General features: G+C 57.5%; 6 protein-coding genes across 6 annotated transcripts; 4 read left to right on the forward strand and 2 right to left on the reverse strand.

Moving 5' to 3' along the window:
* Positions 1 to 9: 9 nt before the first annotated feature.
* IE81DRAFT_338543 (DUF292-domain-containing protein) lies at positions 10 to 1,555 on the reverse strand (the record flags this gene model as incomplete). The annotated part of the gene is made up of 5 exons (XM_025515546.1): positions 10 to 483; positions 639 to 652; positions 777 to 995; positions 1,126 to 1,205; positions 1,370 to 1,555. 5 exons carry the CDS (start codon positions 1,553 to 1,555, stop codon positions 89 to 91), a joined length of 894 nt encoding a protein of 297 aa, XP_025366284.1. The 3' UTR covers positions 10 to 88.
* Positions 1,556 to 1,988: 433 nt separating this feature from the next.
* On the forward strand, positions 1,989 to 4,833 carry IE81DRAFT_326841 (phosphoglycerate mutase-like protein). Its single transcript, XM_025514926.1, has 6 exons — positions 1,989 to 2,352; positions 2,521 to 3,075; positions 3,183 to 3,300; positions 3,383 to 3,784; positions 3,846 to 3,950; positions 4,049 to 4,833. The coding sequence occupies exons 1-6, from the start codon at positions 2,294 to 2,296 to the stop codon at positions 4,718 to 4,720; spliced, it is 1,911 nt and encodes a 636-aa protein (XP_025366285.1). The 5' UTR covers positions 1,989 to 2,293; the 3' UTR covers positions 4,721 to 4,833.
* A 33-nt stretch (positions 4,834 to 4,866) lies between these two features.
* IE81DRAFT_326844 (PhyH-domain-containing protein) lies at positions 4,867 to 6,874 on the reverse strand. Its single transcript, XM_025514927.1, has 3 exons — positions 6,385 to 6,874; positions 6,054 to 6,166; positions 4,867 to 5,736 (listed from the first exon to the last, which is right to left on the reverse strand). The coding sequence occupies exons 1-3, from the start codon at positions 6,779 to 6,781 to the stop codon at positions 4,978 to 4,980; spliced, it is 1,269 nt and encodes a 422-aa protein (XP_025366286.1). The 5' UTR covers positions 6,782 to 6,874; the 3' UTR covers positions 4,867 to 4,977.
* Positions 6,875 to 7,379: 505 nt separating this feature from the next.
* On the forward strand, positions 7,380 to 8,503 carry IE81DRAFT_350443 (putative 3-hydroxybutyryl-CoA dehydrogenase; the record flags this gene model as incomplete). The annotated part of the gene is made up of 3 exons (XM_025516538.1): positions 7,380 to 7,679; positions 7,798 to 7,977; positions 8,051 to 8,503. The coding sequence occupies 3 exons, from the start codon at positions 7,380 to 7,382 to the stop codon at positions 8,501 to 8,503; spliced, it is 933 nt and encodes a 310-aa protein (XP_025366287.1).
* A 605-nt stretch (positions 8,504 to 9,108) lies between these two features.
* IE81DRAFT_49071 (hypothetical protein) lies at positions 9,109 to 10,586 on the forward strand. Its single transcript, XM_025517388.1, has 2 exons — positions 9,109 to 10,052; positions 10,139 to 10,586. Exons 1-2 carry the CDS (start codon positions 9,205 to 9,207, stop codon positions 10,314 to 10,316), a joined length of 1,026 nt encoding a protein of 341 aa, XP_025366288.1. The 5' UTR covers positions 9,109 to 9,204; the 3' UTR covers positions 10,317 to 10,586.
* IE81DRAFT_49072 (hypothetical protein) lies at positions 10,587 to 13,542 on the forward strand. The gene is made up of 5 exons (XM_025517389.1): positions 10,587 to 11,118; positions 11,200 to 11,597; positions 11,695 to 11,807; positions 11,874 to 12,150; positions 12,211 to 13,542. The coding sequence occupies exons 1-5, from the start codon at positions 10,856 to 10,858 to the stop codon at positions 13,383 to 13,385; spliced, it is 2,226 nt and encodes a 741-aa protein (XP_025366289.1). The 5' UTR covers positions 10,587 to 10,855; the 3' UTR covers positions 13,386 to 13,542.
* Positions 13,543 to 13,685: the final 143 nt, after the last annotated feature.

Below are 13,685 nucleotides of genomic sequence, written 5' to 3' on the forward strand. Positions count from 1 at the left end.
TCTCTCTCTCTCTCTCTCTCTCTCTCTCTCTCTCTTCCCCCACCGCGCGCGCCCGCATCTTTTGAGGACCAGTGGGGGCCCCCCTGTTTTACGTTCGCCTCTTTAGAGCCGCAAACCTCTTTTCCAGCTCGTCGACGGGGTCCACAGCTTTGCCTTTGCTCTCCTGAGCGGCGATTCCCGACACGGCACCAGGAGCAGCAGGAGCAGCAGCATTGCCATTGCCTTGTTGCTCTTGTCGAGACGTCGTGGTCGTCGTACCGTGCAGATCAGGCTTGTCCACCAAGCCTCCAGGAGGCTGCGCACCGCTCGTCATCGCGCCGCTCGTACCCAGCGACGTGGCCACAGCCGCATCGGATTTGGTGTTGCTGCCGGATCTGGTTGTGGAGAGCTGCGCTTCGAGGGGAGGTGGGGGAGAGGGAACGTCGATGGATGGTTGGACTTGCGCATGGGCGGAGGTGAAGGGGATGGAGTAGGCTTTGCAGACTTGATTACGAGAGAGAGGGAGGGAGGGGGGGAGAAGGAAATTTATTGTTTGTTTGGGGGGGGGGGGGGGGGGGGGGGGGGGGGGAAATCCCCGTCGATTCTGCTTGAGCTGATGTCGCGATCGAGTACGTGGAGCGATAAAGTGCAGAACTCACCTTCTGCGATGTAGCTGTGAGCGTTGTGTGTGTGTGTGCGCGCGAGCGCGATGCGAGGCGATGATGAGCATACATACACGTACGAGTGGCCCAGGTCCCACGAGCTTTTGCCTAGCCCCCCCCCTTCGGCCGACTCACGCATCGACATACGCCTCATCGGGCGTCTGAACCCTCAACCTATCGGTGATGCGCCTAGGCACGCACTCTTCCTGATCTTCCGTTGCTCGAATGGCGAATTCTCGAGTGTAGCGAGCCATGAGCATCTCCCTTAGCACGTGCAGCTCTTTGAGCTCGGTGCGCGGTGCGGCGTGTATGAGCGCACAAAGAGGCTCTAACAGTCCCGCATCCGGCTCTCGACTGGTGCGTGAGAGGGGCGGGTCAAGGTGAATGGTGAGCAGGCGGGTGACGTGAAGCTGGAGGGCTTGGCTTGGGAAAAGCGAGCGCAGCGCAGCGCAGCGAGCGCTTAGCTTAGCTTAGCTTAGCTTACCCGGGCAAGTCCAAGAGGGCCAGACGAGCGATGAGCATCTCGCAGTACAGTTCCAGCACTTCCAGCAATTCCACATGAATCTGAATGGGCGTGCGTTGGTTGCGCAGCGCTTCAGCGTCAGTCCAGGAAGCGATGAATGAATGAATGAATGAATGAATGCCTGCCTGCCTGCCTGCCTGCCTGCCTGCCCCCCCCTCCATCAGCTCCCACCACCACCAACGCACCCCCCACCACCACCACTCACATCCTCTGCGATCACACCTTCCGTCTTGATCCTCGCCGTCTCCACTTTCCCCCTTTCAACCAAACTGGCCACGTCCCTCCTATCCTTTTTGCTCATCGACGTCTTCTTCTCTTGAAGCATCTTCAGCCTCTGCACCACCAATTTCAGCTGCACTTTTGTGCGCGTAGAGGAAAAGGGAGGTGACATGGTGTATGCGATGTGCTGTGCTGTGCTGTGCTGGGTGGTCGTGCGTTAGCATAGCATAGCAGCACCTCTCGGCGATTTGCAAGTCGTGAATCACCAATGCAGGGAGCTGGAGCCTGAGCCTGAGCCTGAGCCTGAGCCTGAGCCTGAGCGTGATCGTGAGCCTGAGGCTGAACTTGAACTTGAGCGCCTGCTTTGTTGATTGCGTGTGTGCCTGACTGGCCGACGTGCGTGGGCGCGTGGGCGCGTGGGCGCGTGGGGTGGAGGGGCGAGGGCGCGCATCCCTTGCACGCCATCCGCCATCTCGAACAATCCGGAATGTGAATCTCATCATCCGTCGTGAATCTCGAGGTGGCGCCCCGCTGGCTCCACCATTCACGTGATTCCTCCTCCTCCCTTCCCGTAGACGCGCCGTCTGAAGTCACCACGGCTTACACTTTGACTTGCCCACCCGTACCTCTCGCACAGCTGAGCGTCTCGCCCAATTGCGTTTCTGACAAGCAACGATCACAATCCACACTCACACTTGTGACGCGCGTCGACACCTTCGCAGCTGCATTCCCGCAAGTCACACTTCCCCTTTCCATCACAACACGCGCCTCCATTTTGTAGCGTGCAGCGCCAACTGTTGACTCAGACTCCGAGACTGGCAACACCGAATCGCGGCGGGTCGATCAAGGGTTCCGGCGTACCGCGAATAGCTGGTCTGGCCAGTTGTGAGACAGGCTTTCCAAAGTTGCAATGCCCAGACATTACACCGATCATGTCGATGACGAGGCGGGCGAGGATGAGGGACTGGTGTGAGTGTATGGCGTACGCTTTGTGAATGTGCAACGGGCAGAGGGTCGGGTCAGCGGCAAGAGAAGACGGCGACGGGATCATGACGGCCATCGAAGTTTGTTGCGCTGGCGCTTGCGCTCATATCGCCTTGTCCCGCCCGCCCGCCTCCTCTCCTGCTCTCGCGCCAGGCTGCATCGCATGGGGACGGATCCACAAGGACGTTCAGTGGTGCACACCATCCCATCCGGAGAGCAAGGCGCAGAGCCGTACGCTGATACGCCTACACGCTTCGCGCGACCACATGGAGGTCGAGCGACGGATGCTCTGCTGGACGAGTTGAATGCAGAGGAAGAGAGTATCGCCTTGCCAAGGAGGGATGCGCCCGAGCTGGACAAGACTGGTCGACCAGCTTGGCTCATCGACACGCTCTCCGCAGCACGTCACAACTCCCGCTTCCGATTAGCCATGGCCCTCGTCGTTGGAGGCTTGCTCGTCTTCACCTTTAGCTTCGCCTTTTCACCCGTCGGCGATGCTGCTGGCAAAGTGTACGGTTGGGGTGCGGATATGTGGAGGGGCAAGCACAGACCCTGGGATTGGAATCCTGATCACAACGATTTTCCAGGCGTCACCAAGCCTGGCCTTCCTGCCAATCTGGCCGATGATCACCCTGACGGAACACCGACAAGAGGTGCGCTGCCTATCCAGACTTCCATCCCAGGCAGCGACAAGTCTTTTCAAGCTTTGTGAGTGGGCTTGTATGCGCTTGGTGCACGCCAAAAGACCATCTCCGCAACGCTCTGGCGCCCGGCTAACGTGGTGCGACACCTGGCATCCTTGCTCTTTTGCGCAGCGAGCACATGGGTCCTCTCTCACCCTACTTTGCCAGTCCAGGGTTTGGTGTGGACAACATCAAGCACAGAACGCTGTCCGATGGCTGCAAGGTCGAAGCTGTGCACATGCTGCATCGAGTGAGTCGCTGCTGCGCACTCGTCCGTCGACACTCTCACACTTGGACTGACTCGTCCGCGCAATTGCACCCGCCACCTTCAGCATGGCTCTCGCTACCCCACGTCCGGCTCCCCTACCGAGCTCATTCCTCGCTTGCTCGCGACCTCGGGCATCTCATTCAGCGGGCCTCTTTCCTTCCTCAACACGTACAAATACAAGTTGGGCGCCGAGCTGCTGGTTCCGCTTGGACGAGCGCAGCTCTACGAGTCGGGCGTCAAGGCAGCCATAGAGTACGGCTCGTTGCTCTCATCTGACGCCAGCTCCGGCAAGCAGTTGGCTCGCGCTGGCAGTCAACATCGGATCGTAGAAAGCGGCGTCAACTGGTTAGCTGGGGCTTGGGGTGCTCGTTGGAGGGACAAGGCAAATTTGGAGATCCAAATCGAAGCGCCTCGATTCAATACGACGCTCGCTCCAAATTTTGCTTGCGACAATGCCAGCAGAAAGGTGAGCGAGGGGCTCTGGCTTCTTGTGCGAGTTCCCAAGCTGAAGATCTGCTTGCGACCAGCCTGCTGTCGCGGAACCTGGCGCTGCGGCCGCCGTAGCGTGGGAGGACGAGTATTTGGGAGATGCTCTTCGCAGGCTCTCCTCATACGTCAAAGGGGGTGCTCTGGTGAGTATGGTCGCGTCCTATTACGCTGTCCATTCAGCGCCTTCTCATCAGCTCTCTTGCATCTTTACCTTTTTTTTTTTGCGCCACGCTCTTGCCAGACGACGCGCCTGCTCTTCGCATTTCAGCAAGCCTGTTCGTACGACACTGTCGCTTTTGGTTACTCGCGTTTCTGCGCGCTCTTTACCACGCAAGAGTGGCTAGACTACGAGTATGCCTGGGATCTGGTCTTTTACGGGTCTTACGGACCTGGTTCGCCAGTCGGTAGAGCGCAAGGTGTGGGTTGGGTGAACGAGTTCGTGTCTCGACTAGAAGGCAGGCCTTGGGATGCCTCTACGCAAACGAGCGAGAATAGCACGCTCAACACCGACCCTACGCTCTTTCCGCTCGACAAGAAGTTTTACGTCGATTTCACCCACGATTCCGTCATCGCCAATGTGCTCGCTGCGCTAGAGCTGCCAGACTTTGCGCAGGACTTGCCAAAGGACAAGAGGGAGCCGGGTCGAAAGTACAAGTCTTCGACGCTCGTACCTTTCGCGGCTAGGCTCGTCTTTGAGGATGTCTCTTGCAAAGGGATCAAGACGACTGGCAACGGAGGCGGCAGCAGCAGATGGATCAGGATGCTGCTCAATGACGCCGTCGTGCCGCTTGGACAACTGCAGGAGTGCGAGAAGAGAGAGGATGGACTTTGCTCCTTTGATGCGTTTCTCAGCAGCCAGAGGGACCGCAATGTGCGCGCTGGCTGGGGCAATTGCACGCGCGGCGATCTCTAAGGATGGGAGGGGGGAGATTCGTTGATCGTTCGGATCCCCCCCCGCTCTTGACATGGATCTTGTGCACTTTTCCACGTACCGCTCAATTCGCATCGACACGACGGACCCTTGTGAATAGTCATTTGCGATCACGCAGTGAATGAGTTCACGCTGCATGAATTGGTTCGCTTTTGCTGTGTTGTACATGTTTAGAGCATGGGAAGATGGGCGCAGGGCAAAGGGCGCGGGCTGGTTCCCGCGATGAGAGAGCGACCGGCTTACTTGCTCAAGAACAAGTCAGCTTCGCGCGGTGCGGGGGGAGGTTGAAAGAGTTTGGCAAAACCTTTTTGGGAATCAGCAGCAGCAGCATCGGCAGCATCATCATCATCAGCAGCAGCAGAAGGAGGCCAGAGCCAATTTTTGCGATCGTAGATTGCTCTGCTCTGATCTCCTTCGATGATGTGAAACGTGTAGATGAATCTGCTCTTTTCGCTCGTGTTGCGCGTGGATTTGTGAAGGACGCTGCCGTGGATCAGCACCACATCTCCCGGTTCGCACTCTACCAGCTTCGCTTCATCATCCGACCACATCGCCTCTTCCGCCACTGCCGCCACTGCCGCCGCCTTTTCGTCGTCGTCGTCGTCGTCGTCGTCGTCGTCGTCGTCTTTGAAGGCTAGAAATTCCGTGCCCGATGCCGATGCCGATGCTGACCCATCCAATGCTGCTGCTGCTGCTGCTGCATCTCTGCGAACGAATCGTCTGTTCACACCTCTCTGCACTCCGAATCGCGCCTCCTGACCATCCAAAGGCGGTCTTCGATCCTTGCCCACCGCCCGCGCGCCCGCTGCCGCTGCCGCTGCCGCTTCTTGATCGACGGGCCAACGATGAGAGCCGGGTAGGAAGCTGAGCGCACCGTTGGACGCTTTGCAAGGTTCCAGAGCGAACCACAGACCCATGGCAGTGGGAGGAGAGGTGTAGAGGAAGGTGCTATCGTTGTGCGGCGGCACTGCCCCGCCAATGGAAGGCTGCTTGCAAATCTGTTGCATGTTCAGAGCGTGCGAAATCAAACCGTAGGCTTGCAACATTGTCAGCTGTGAGCTGTGAGCTGGAGCTTTGCTGCCGTGCTCGTGTGCTCGTGTGCTCGTATGCTCGTGTGCTCGTGTGCTTGAAAGAGATGAGATGTGGGTAGAGCGCAGCGCAGCGCGAAATTCTCCTGCCCGACGAGCACAGAGATGCTTTGTGCTGCCCCGCCCAATCGCCAACTGCTGTTCCCATCATCATCATCACCACCACCACCACCACCACCACCACCACCACCATCATCACCACCACCACCACCACCACCACTACTCACAATCATGGATTGCAAGACGCGCGGATCGATGTGTGCCCCCACGCTCCTGACCAAATTCTGCACGCGCTCAGAGAATGAAAAAGCATGAAAGGTGGGGTCTAGCGTGTGGAGAGCTGTGGGCGTGGGCGTGGGCGTGGGCACATGCAGCAGAGGGCAGGGTGAGGGTGAGACAGGATGATACAAAGTGGAAATTCGAATCGCGCATGAGCGCATTGTTTGAGCTCAATTAACGCCTCGATCGCGATTGGCGAGACGGCCAGCGCATGTGCTTCGCCGTGGGGGGGACCGATCGCACGTGGCATGGCATGTTTCGAGACTCACGACTACTCACCATGACCAGCCTTGTTGACGCTCCGCTCAGGTGGCCTGTTCAGCTTGCCATCCTCTCCCACCGCGTCCTCTTCCAAAAACCATCTGACCTTATCGTTGCTGTTCAAAAAGTAATCATCCCCCGTGTGTTTCGCTTCCTCCTCCTCCGCAGCAGCAGCAGCAGACGATCCATCGCCGCCGACGCCGCCGCCGCCGCCGCCAGTGGAGAATTTGGTCATGGGATGTCCAGCGGGATCGAAAGCGTTGATGATGTGCTTTGCGCGAAGGAGAATGTCGGGAGCTTGGGAAGCGAAAAAGGAGGGAATGCGAAGGTAGCCATCGCGTTGATATTGCAGCAGCTGTTCGGGCGAGAGGCAACCTGCACCGAGGCTCTGATCCGTGCTGGCTGTTGCAGACATGCTGGCCGATCGCGTGGGCGAAGCAGGTGGACCCGATGACTCCCCGTTCTTGGAGGAATGTTGTAAAGAGTCAAGGAATGCGGGGGAAAGATTGGCAGCAGATGGGGCAGCAGCTACTGCGACACCTCCCAACGTACGCCGCCACATCGCTCTATCGCAACAATTAAGCGGCAGCAACCCTAACCCTTGCACGTGATGCGGGGCAAGGCGCCGCGGATAAACCGGGCAAAGGTCCGTGCGTGCGTGCGTGCGTGCGTGCTTGATTGAGTCAAGTGGGCCGGTGTGTCGGCAACGCGGCTAACCGACAGTAAAGAAGAAGGTGAACCTGATCCTCGCGAGACATGCCTTTCTCTATCCCGACACACGCTATACGCGCGTGTATATGACATGTGGCAATGCAGCCACCCGTCTGCGCGCGTATATATACCGACACTCGCACTCACGACTGTTTCAGCCCATGGCTACAAGGGCGCATCGCCATACATATCAACAATCACGAGTCTCGCTCCACATTCATTCAGCAAGTCCGCTCTGCACGCCTATCCATACTGTGACTCGAAATCTCGAAACGCATCCCATACCGCACAGTCAAGTCAGCATGTCGGTCTCGCACGGCTTCAAATCCGTAGGCGTTGTGGGGATGGGACAGATGGGCATGGGCATATCCTACGTAGCGGCCATCAAGGCCAAGATCCCTCACGTGGTCATGGTGGATGCTTCGGCCTCGCAAGCTCAAAAAGGAGTGGCCTTCTTTGAGAGTCTGCTGAAAAAGGATGTGGGCAAAGGCAAGTTGGAGCAGAATGCTGCTGATCTGGCCAGATCGAGATTGACAGTGGTTCAGAGCATCGAAGAGCTGGGAAAGTTGGACGATGCTAAAAGACCCGGTCTGATCGTCGAGGTGCGTGCGTGCGTGCGTGCGTGCGTGCGTGCGTGCGGCTTGGTGTACAGCTTTCTCCGCTTTTCCAGCCGCTGTGCTCGTGTGCTGACTGACTGCGCGCCCATCATTACCTTTACAGGCAGCCACAGAGTCTCTTCCAATCAAGCTCAAGATATTCAATTCGCTTGCCACGCACCTTCCGCTCGATACTGTATTGGCTACCAACACGAGCAGCATCAGCGTATCCAAGATCGCTGCGGCTGCTGTGCCCCAAGGTGCGGAAAAGGGTAGCACAGAAGCTTGGAAGGGTCCATCCAGGGTGAGTGGATGCAGCACAGCACCTCGGAAGCGTCCCTTCGTCACTCGATTCCTCATTGTTGCGACCCCTGCAGGCTCTTGGGCTGCACTTTTTCAATCCTGTCCCAGTCATGTCCCTCGTCGAGCTGATCCCAGCCTTGCAGACCGATCCGGACGTGACGGCCCGCGCACGATCTTTTGCCGAAGCGTGCGGCAAAGTGGTGACGACGAGCGCGGATGTGCCCGGCTTCGTATCCAACAGGCTGCTCATGCCATTCATCAACGAAGCCATCATCGCTTTGGAGTCGGGCGTAGCATCAAAGGAGGACATTGACACCACGCTGAAGTTGGGCATGAACCATCCCATGGGTCCCTTGACATTGGCGGACTTTATCGGACTGGACACCTGCTTGGGCATCATGGAGACGCTGTACAGAGAGACGGCGGACTCCAAATACAGACCTGCTGTGCTTCTCGGACGCATGGTGGATGCCGGCTGGATGGGCAAGAAGAGTGGAAAGGGTTTCTACGAGTACGCGGCGCGATAACGCACGAACTCGTTCGCACGGAATTTGCGTTTCCCCCGCAGATGTTGATCATTACACACACACCGAATCCAAGTCTGCGCTGTCTGCCAAGTCGGACGACGAAGCGGTTTGGGTTGCGAATGTCAATGTCAGCAGGCAGCGGCTGCTATCGCTCTGCTCTCGCGAACCTTCCTCGGCGGGCATGACAGCTGAAGTGTAAGTCACGCGAGGTGGTGGTGGTAATGGTCTTGGATTGCTCAGCTCAGTTTAGGTGTCTGCTAGGGTACATATGCGTGACCGACGCGTTGGTCACGTGCTCTACATGAAGCCGGAACGCAAGCTCAGCACGGCTTTCGTGTGCGCCATGCTGGTGCTTCCACGAGCATGTGAAGCTGATCAACCACGATTGTCGCGTGTGTCGGTCGACCTGACGGCCGACCGATTTGGCGTGGTTCGGAGTCACGAGTGTGGTGGCCTGCTGCCTGCCTGCCTCCACACGCCCGACTTTCCTGCGACTCGGCTGGTACATGCGGGGTTGCTCGGCTCCCGCGGCATGCCTCTTGGTGGAACGCTATATGGCACACGACACGACGCGCGGGTCGATCGGCTCGTTGGGAGACCTTGGCGAAAACAATGTCAAATGATTTGCGACTCTCGACCACCTTCTTGCAATTGTTCAACAAGTTTGGCCACTGGAAAAAGGTCCAATCTTTCAGGACATCATGACCTACTTCAACCTGGATGTTGGCAAGACTGGCAGCAGCGAGCAGTCCCGTCCAGCGCCTTCTTCGGCGTTGCTGATTGCTCGTCTGGGCGAGGCAGCGAGCGAGGTCACGTTACCACTGTGTGCCACATGCTCCACTCAGACATCGCAGGTGGACAAGGTCGATCTCGATTCGCAAGATGCGCCCTTCAAGTGTCCCATCTGCCTTGATCCGAGGCAGTACATTGGCATCAAGGGGCAAAAATGGACGACTTTGGAGAGGCTCATCGAACGAGGCGAATTGCGAAACGATTTCGAGCAGGTCATGCCTGATCAGCTGTGGACGTTCAAGACGCGCCCGAGCTTCGGTATAGGGCAGCGCGCATTTTTGATGAAGGATGAGAAGAGCGAGGGGCTGATCATGTGGGATTGCGTAGCCTACATCGACGATGCGACCCTGAAAGAAATCGATGCGATCTCTCAGGGCAAAGGCCTAGCTCACATGATCATCAGTCATCCGCACTACTATTCCACCACGGCTACTTGGCTTGCCGCTTTTCCCAAAATGAAGCTTTGGCTTGCAGGCGTCGATTTCCGCGAGTGGTACCAGCGGCAAGACACGATCAAGTCGGTGACTGCAGGCAAACAACCTCGGGTTGAATTGGTGGATGAGGAGCAGACGTATGTAGCCCCATCTTTATCATCCGCAAAGATCCTCCTGCTTGGCGGGCACTTTCCCGGCTCCTTGGTGCTGCTGTGGAAGGACTGTCTGTTCATCGCGGATACCATACAGGTAGTGCCCAGCGGCCTGTACAAGAGCGACCAGCCACAAAGGCCGAATGTAGCCTCTGTCACCTTTTTGTGGAGGTGAGCCTCTCCTCATGGGACTGTGTACGTCGGTCAATCAGAGCTGGCACTCAAGGCTCGAAGACCTTGCCCCCCTCTCTCCACAGCTATCCGAACCAAATCCCGCTCAGCGCTACAGAAATTCAGCGCGTTTGCCGACCGCTCGAAAAGGTTCAATTCGACAAAGCCTTTGGCGCGTTTGAAGGGTTCGACATTTGGGGTCACGCGAGGGACAAGATCCTGCAGAGCAGAGACATCTTTTGTCGGAGGTTGGCAACCACCTGAGCTTCCTTTGAGATGGGTCCGACTTGGATCTGTTGGCACGAGAGCCTGCCCTCTGACTGGGTGGGCTCTTCCCCTCCTTCCCTCTCTCTGACTCGGCTTCGAGCTCTTCCCGCGCAATGCAGCCTGTACCATGCGTGTACATCGTTTCCAGCGCTTCTGGTAAGGCCCGATCGACCCGATTGTAATGGCTGTACATGCCTCCTTTGCGAGCATGGGTTCTCATCCACGAAACGAGTGATCGTTCGCCTGTGCGCATCCACCCCGCTCCACAACCTCACACGCCTTTGCAGGCACGCTGCCGGGGGGGTGTCGCGTCCGCGTCTTTAGCGCGAAACCAGCTGTAATGCACCTCGCGGTCGCTGCCTCTGCCCAGTGAGCATGCCGGCCGGCGACTTGGCCTTGGCAGTCCCTAGCTCAGTCTTGACACGACGGCGACCGCATGGTCAAAGAGCTGAGCGAGTGAAGCGCAGCAATGCCTCACGTACCAATGTGCCATTGCGGACAGTCACGAGTATGGAGTCACATCTTTCGAAACTCCGATGCTTTATAAGAAAGGACGTTTGAGAGATGAGCAGAGAAATTCGGCGACTTACCTACCGAATCTGCTAGCTGCGCCTCGCGACACCAAGATGACTGCTTTGCGTGTTTGTGGGCTTCTCTGCCTCGCTATCGGCATCCTGAGCGTCGCTGCGCTTCCCCGCCAACCTGCAAGTCGAGGGGGAGAAAATGGACTTGGACTTAAGCCTGCATCACCTTGCACCAAAGGCTTGCATGTTTGGGTCCGTGCGGACGATCTTCGACCGTGAGTGAGGATGGGGGAAAAATCTGGAGCGCCGCCCGTTGTTCGCCGTGCAGACTGACGCGTCTCGTTGCCGATGTCCAGCTCGTCGTTGGTGGAAGGAGAAGCACGATTGGTAAATAATTTGACTCACTTGGCCCACGATCCAGTTCTGGCAGAGCAATGTCGCATCGTGTCGTGGACTCTTGGCCTTCGACACCGCGAGCGCGTGGCCCTAAAGTATCCCGTGCTCGACGTGCAGCCACCTCAGGAGCCGCAATGGAACTACACCTGGTCGAGTCCATACAGGTGGGGCTTGCAGGACGAGCTATCCGTCCTTATGCCCTTCTCTCCCTCATCTCCGGAAAGGAATGCTTACGAGAAGCGGATGCAAGAGTACGCCGACGCAATGGCCAATCGAGAGCAATGGATCGTAGCAGAGAAGCAGCGTCTTAATTTCGAGGCTGTCCGCGACATGGGTGCGGTCGAGACACCCTCAGAGAGTGAGTTGGCTTACCTCTTAGACCGCAACGAAACGCCAGTACAATGAGATTGCGATGGAAAGGTCGCCGCTTATCTTTCTCTCGCCCCTCTACATAGATTTGCAAGTCGTAGAGCTAGAGCCCTTTCTCATTGCAGTACCGCCTGTGATCTTCCCACCACGCGTTGAGGGTCACGGATATGCAACAGGTCGGGGCTCGTCTAACGTCTCGGTGAGTCACGCTGTGCTAGTGATCTTGCCGAAACGTCCCTCATCCCCGCAGTCACCACGCTCGCAGTACGCACGTGAGCTCGACATGGCCTACTTTGCCCAGGCTCGCTTAGCTGGAGGAGACATCATCAAGATTGCAGCCGGACAGACCACGTCTGTACCACCGCCAATGTGGTCGTCCGACCCGGCGCCCAAATCTCGTCGATTTCACCACTCGTTCAACGAGAGCAGCTGGGTGGAAGTCACCCGGGATTTGCGCGGTCCTTCATTTACCCCCCGGGTAGTCAATCTGGAGGGTTTGAACGCTTCTTTGACGTTCGAAAGTTCTTTAGCATTCGTCCAAGGTATGTCGCTCGCGCTGCGCGTCAGGCATCGCCCGAGCTGACGCTCACCTAACGTCACAGGGGATAAGCGTCAAGTGCAAGGAGAGATGTTACTCCAAGGCGACAGGTACCACGTCGAGTCGGCACACTTCAAAATTGTCCAGCACGTGCGCCCGGTGTGGGCATCATCGCAGCTGCTGGCAGAGACGCACAACACACGCTCGCTTGAGATTGAGCTGCTGCGACGTGTCGGTTTGGCCGACAATCTCATCTTCACTGGCAATGAGACCAGGCCTGAAAAGCAAGGCTCATCTCGGAGCCGTCTCGCAGTGCCTTTGTCGGTCGAGGACCACCTCAGAGCTGCGATAAAGCAGCGGAACGAATGTGCACAGATGGAATGGAGCTTCAACAAACCTGCTACTGCCATGACACTGACGTCCCACGCGAATGGACGGACGCAACTATCTGGGTGGGCAAACATCTCGGACTCTGCGCCCCTCACGACCAGCACGGCGGCTGCGTTCGAAAATGTTGAAGCTTACGTTGTAGTCGAGATCATCTTGCGGGACAGTTCGGTGGAAGGCGTCAACGACACGGCCAGTGGCGAGTCTTCGCGATCTGATCGCATTCTCGAAAAAAATTACGAGTGGGACAGCAGAGGATATCCCAAAAGCAAGGAATGCCTCGCAGGCATGCCGCAGTCCATGTGCACTCTGCGCGGCTCGCAGTACCGTCTTACCGCCATCTTTGAAGGAGTGTCCGTGCTTCCGCGCGGCTCGCGCGCGCACTTCAAGACCAGCAAGATACGTGACATGGTGCGCGAGCAGCGATGCAAGACCAATCCCATCGGCTACCTCTCTCCAGAAGCTCGCGCACCCATGTTTGTCGAGCCGAAGCAAGCCGCAACCGCTGCGAAGCACTTTTGCAGCAATGACGACTTTTTCCCTCGCATGAATGCTACCACGACGTCTCGCGAGCGTCGGCCTGCAGAACATGGTGCCCAATCGACCAGCGACTCGGAGCTGCTCTTTGTCTCGAACAGGTGGCAGGGTCGCCGCCTCTTTTCGCACGAGGAGCAGGAGGTTGAGGGGTTCAGTTGGACGACTCCTCAAGCACGCACCAGGGTTGGCAAGGTCTGGGCCGAGAAAGTCATTTTGCCAGAGATGGACTCGTCTGACATGGACGCGCAAGAAGGCGACGGTGATCGTGACACCATGCGAGCGCCTCCGCTCGTGATCCAAAACGTGGCAAAGTGATCCGGTGTCGCTACCTCTTCGCGTCGTGTCGCTGTCTGACGTCTTGCTGCCTTTTTGGACCAATACATGAACGAACGGTGCCCCGTCTCCTCTACGCGGCACTTGCTTCTCTTGCTTGACACCCTTCGTTGCTCATCTGTATGACCGTCGTCAAGCTCTGATCGAAGAATGCGGGTGCTGGTGCAATCTCACATCGACATTGAGCAAAAGTGACATTTTTCGACCGACTACAGTACATACGGGATCGAGATCGCCATGCCAACATGCGCGCAACGCGCAGCAGGGTATCGAGCTCTGGCC

Source organism: Ceraceosorus guamensis (genome assembly GCF_003144195.1).
Source record: "Ceraceosorus guamensis strain MCA 4658 unplaced genomic scaffold IE81scaffold_142, whole genome shotgun sequence".
Lineage (NCBI taxonomy): Eukaryota > Fungi > Basidiomycota > Exobasidiomycetes > Ceraceosorales > Ceraceosoraceae > Ceraceosorus > Ceraceosorus guamensis.

Coding starts and splice junctions, on each gene's coding strand:
- IE81DRAFT_326841 (XM_025514926.1), top strand. CDS start 2,294: ATGCCCAGACATTACACCGATCATGTCGATGACGAGGCGGGCGAGGAT. Junction 3,301..3,382: donor CTGTGCACATGCTGCATCGA/GTGAGTCGCTGC, acceptor CGCCACCTTCAG/CATGGCTCTCGCTACCCCAC. Junction 3,785..3,845: donor GCGACAATGCCAGCAGAAAG/GTGAGCGAGGGG, acceptor GCTTGCGACCAG/CCTGCTGTCGCGGAACCTGG.
- IE81DRAFT_326844 (XM_025514927.1), bottom strand. CDS start 6,781: ATGTCTGCAACAGCCAGCACGGATCAGAGCCTCGGTGCAGGTTGCCTC. Junction 6,167..6,384: donor CGTCAACAAGGCTGGTCATG/GTGAGTAGTCGT, acceptor CCACGCCCACAG/CTCTCCACACGCTAGACCCC. Junction 5,737..6,053: donor GCGTCTTGCAATCCATGATT/GTGAGTAGTGGT, acceptor AACATGCAACAG/ATTTGCAAGCAGCCTTCCAT.
- IE81DRAFT_49071 (XM_025517388.1), top strand. CDS start 9,205: ATGACCTACTTCAACCTGGATGTTGGCAAGACTGGCAGCAGCGAGCAG. Junction 10,053..10,138: donor TCTGTCACCTTTTTGTGGAG/GTGAGCCTCTCC, acceptor CTCTCTCCACAG/CTATCCGAACCAAATCCCGC.
- IE81DRAFT_49072 (XM_025517389.1), top strand. CDS start 10,856: ATGCTTTATAAGAAAGGACGTTTGAGAGATGAGCAGAGAAATTCGGCG. Junction 11,808..11,873: donor GGGGCTCGTCTAACGTCTCG/GTGAGTCACGCT, acceptor CCACGCTCGCAG/TACGCACGTGAGCTCGACAT. Junction 12,151..12,210: donor TTCTTTAGCATTCGTCCAAG/GTATGTCGCTCG, acceptor CTAACGTCACAG/GGGATAAGCGTCAAGTGCAA.